Source organism: Mandrillus leucophaeus, unplaced genomic scaffold (assembly GCF_000951045.1).
Source record: "Mandrillus leucophaeus isolate KB7577 unplaced genomic scaffold, Mleu.le_1.0 Scaffold335, whole genome shotgun sequence".
Lineage (NCBI taxonomy): Eukaryota > Metazoa > Chordata > Mammalia > Primates > Cercopithecidae > Mandrillus > Mandrillus leucophaeus.
This window is the reverse complement of record NW_012103532.1, coordinates 1239739-1243093: the sequence shown is the minus strand read 5'-3', so window position 1 is coordinate 1243093 and position 3355 is coordinate 1239739. Positions and strand designations below refer to the sequence as shown.

Here is a 3355-nt window from a genome sequence, read left to right as displayed (position 1 = left end):
TTGTTACAGAGCTTTTTTTTTCTTTTTTCTTTTTTAGGTAGAGTCTCGCTCTATTGTCCAAGCTGGAATGCAGTGGCACCATCTTGGCTCACTGCAACCTCCGCCTCCCAGGTTCAAGCAGTTCTCCTGCCTCAGCCTCCCGACTAGCTGGGACTACAGGTACACACTGCCACGCCCCGCTAATTTTTTGTATTTTAATAGAGACGGGGTTTCACCGTGTTGCCCAGGCTGGTCTCGAACTTGTGAGCTCAGTGAATCCACCCGCCTTGGCCTCCCAAAGTGCTGGGATTACAGCCCAGCCCAGAAGTTATTATGTCCGAAAAGTGGAAGCAATCTATAGATTTAATCACAGAAGAAAGTTGAAAAAATTATGATATGCCCATGTGAGTTAAGGAAAACAGCCATAAAAACTATGTAATTTAAGAATGTTAAATTACTAGGGAAATTGTTAATGCCATATTATTAAATTATAAAAGATTACAAAACAGGATAAACCTAATTTTGTTGTGAATAATCTAAAACATCAACTGCTATTAACAAAATTATGAGATTATAGGTGATTCTATTTCTCTGTTTTCTAGAATGAACATACATATGTGACTTTTTGGAAAAGTTACATTAAAACATGAAGTTATTATATTTTAGGTTTCTCTTTCAATGTCAGTAAATTTGAACTATTGTCTATAAAATAAAAAATTGGTCCTAGTAGGTGAAATGACATATTCTTTTTTTTCTTTTTTGAGATGGAGTCTCGCTCTTTCGTCCAGGCTGAAGTGCAATGGCGCAATCTCGGCTCACTGCAAGCTCCACCTCCTGGGTTCACGCCATTCTCCTGCCTCAGCCTCCCGAGTAGCTGGGACTACAGGCGCCCGCCACAACGCCCAGCTAATTTTTTGTATTGTTAGTAGAGACGGGGTTTCACCGTGTTGGCCAGGATGGTCTCGAACTCCTGACCTTGTGATCCGCCCGTCTCGGCCTCCCAAAGTGCTGGGACTACAGGTGTGAGCCACCGCGCCTGGCCTGACATAATCTCATTTCACAATCTTGGCTTTGAATTTTCTTTTTAATACCTATTTCCATTGTATCCTGCTTCAGAAAGGTACGTGTGAGTGTGAGTAAAGGAATACAGAACATTTAAGAGTATACACAACACCTTGAAATACTGGTAAGTCCATTTTTTCCCATTTAGACATGCATGATATCCTTCTAAAGGAGCTCTATAAGCTTTGGTATATATTAATACTGCAGAAACAAAACTTGCTGTTATTTCTATTTAAGTCTGAATAAAGACTTATATCTTCTCCATTTTATATGACCAAAGGCATCTTGCAATCTTAATTTTATTCAGGAAACAATCTTTACAGCCAACTGTTCAAACTCATTAGAGGAAATCTTCATTAGTCTCCTCAGTGAGAGGCACAGATGGTGTAATTATAATTTATAAGCTCCTTTAAAAAATACAAAACAAACTATTACTTGAATCACACAACTCCTTGAATGAAATAACCCTTCACCTTCAGATATTCCTTCCAGATTATCACTGCAGAGGGAAAAGCGCAAGGTTTTATCAGGTTTACCATGGAGTTTGTTTTCATCAACAGGGACATCGCCTTGTCCTCCATCCGAAAGATGCATGTTTAGAACCTAAAAAATAAAATGTTAATTTTGGTTTATCAGCGGAAAGATTACTGATAAGGAAACAAACCACAGCAAATGCATATTTAACTCCTTAATCTTAAATTATCAATTTTTAACTACAAGCCCATTCAGAAGGCCTGTCAAGCTTTTATACGTGTGGAATAAAAGTATATTAATTAAAGCAGCTGAAGCTATGCCTTTCCATTACCCTACGAGTATCACAGATTGAACAGGCAACCAGACTACCAGATGAGTAGTGGTGAGAATTATACAAATCAGAGGTCTTTGGTACTTCTAATTCTGTCATGTGTCAACTATGTAACCTTGAATAGAAAAGTTATTTAATTCTCTAAGCCTCAGTTTCTTCAGCTATAAAATGGTGATAGTATGTATGCCATGTAATTGCTGAGGATTAAGTAAAAAGATGCACATAAAATAGTTGTCATGTCACACATTAAATCTGCAAAATTTAAATAAAGTAAATAAACAAGGCCAGGCACAGTGGTTCACGCCTATAATCTCAGCACTTTGGGAGGCCAAGGTGGGCAGATCACGTGTCAAGAGATCAAGACCATGCTGGCTAACATGGTGAAACCCCATCTCTACTAAAAATACAAAAAAAATTATACGGGCGTGGTGGTGAGCACCTGTAGTCCCAGCTACTCAGGAGGCTGAGGCAGAAGAATGGCATGAACCCGGGAGGTGGGGTTTGCAGTGGGCCGAGATTGCGCCACTGCCCTCCTTGAGATAGAGCAAGACTCCATCTCAAAAAATAAAAATAAAAATAAAATAAACAAAAATTTAAAACATACTAAATCTGCAAAATTTAAATAAAATTTAAAGTAAATAAACAAAAGTAACTAAATTCAACTAGAAGAAAACATGTAATCATGTTATTTTGTAGGCATCAAGATTTAATCCATCTAGTTTGAACGTCCACTTGATCACAACATACATACAGGGCCACAAAAGTCCATACCAGAAACCGAAGTATGACTTCACAGACATCTCCAGCTTAGACTGATGGCCTTTTTATAACACTTTCTATTTGCCAGATGACTTCCAAATAACACAATTACATCTCACTACTCCCTACAAGCCTCACAACTCAGCTTTGTATGTGTATCTCCACCTTAATGAAGAATTGAGTGCTTTGTTGAAAGTCACATAGCATGTTTTAGGCACACCTGGGACTTAAACTCAGAGGTCTTGGCTCCCTCGGCTGTTGCTGAAATATGAAGAAAGAATAGTACCCTCACTTACAAAGAAAAATACTTACCACAAAAATGAAAAATAATTGAGGCAATACATGTTATGTAGCTTGATTTAGCCATTCCACAATGTATATCAAAACATGTATACCATAAATAGATTCAATTTTTGTCAGCTAAAAGATAAAATGATTTTTAAACAGAAAAAAAAACACACTCTTGGTTGCTGTTTTGGCTCTGAGTAAATTAAAGGTTTTGAAATGGTTTTATACATTTACACATGATGCCTTTAAATATAGGTTTTTTTGGCTGGGAGTGGTGGCGGCTCATGCCTGTAACCCCAGCACTCTGGGAGGTCGAGGCCAGCGGATCACCTGAGGTCAGGAGTTCAAAACCAGCCTGGGCCACATGGCGAAATCCCATCTCTACTAAAAATACAAAAATTAGCCAGGCATGGTGGTGTACGCCTATAATCCCAGCTACTCGGGAGGCTGACGGAGGAGAAT

The 3355-nt window shown here is 38.5% G+C and overlaps 1 protein-coding gene across 1 annotated transcript in view; it reads right to left on the bottom strand.

The window, feature by feature from the left end:
- The window catches only part of GAPVD1 (GTPase activating protein and VPS9 domains 1), a 118474-nt gene that overhangs the window by 48572 nt on the left and 66547 nt on the right, over positions 1 to 3355 (bottom strand). The window contains exon 10 of the mRNA XM_011988700.1: positions 1515 to 1644. Within this exon, the coding sequence (XP_011844090.1) occupies positions 1515 to 1644 (130 nt within the window). The remainder of the gene's footprint in view (positions 1 to 1514; positions 1645 to 3355) is intronic.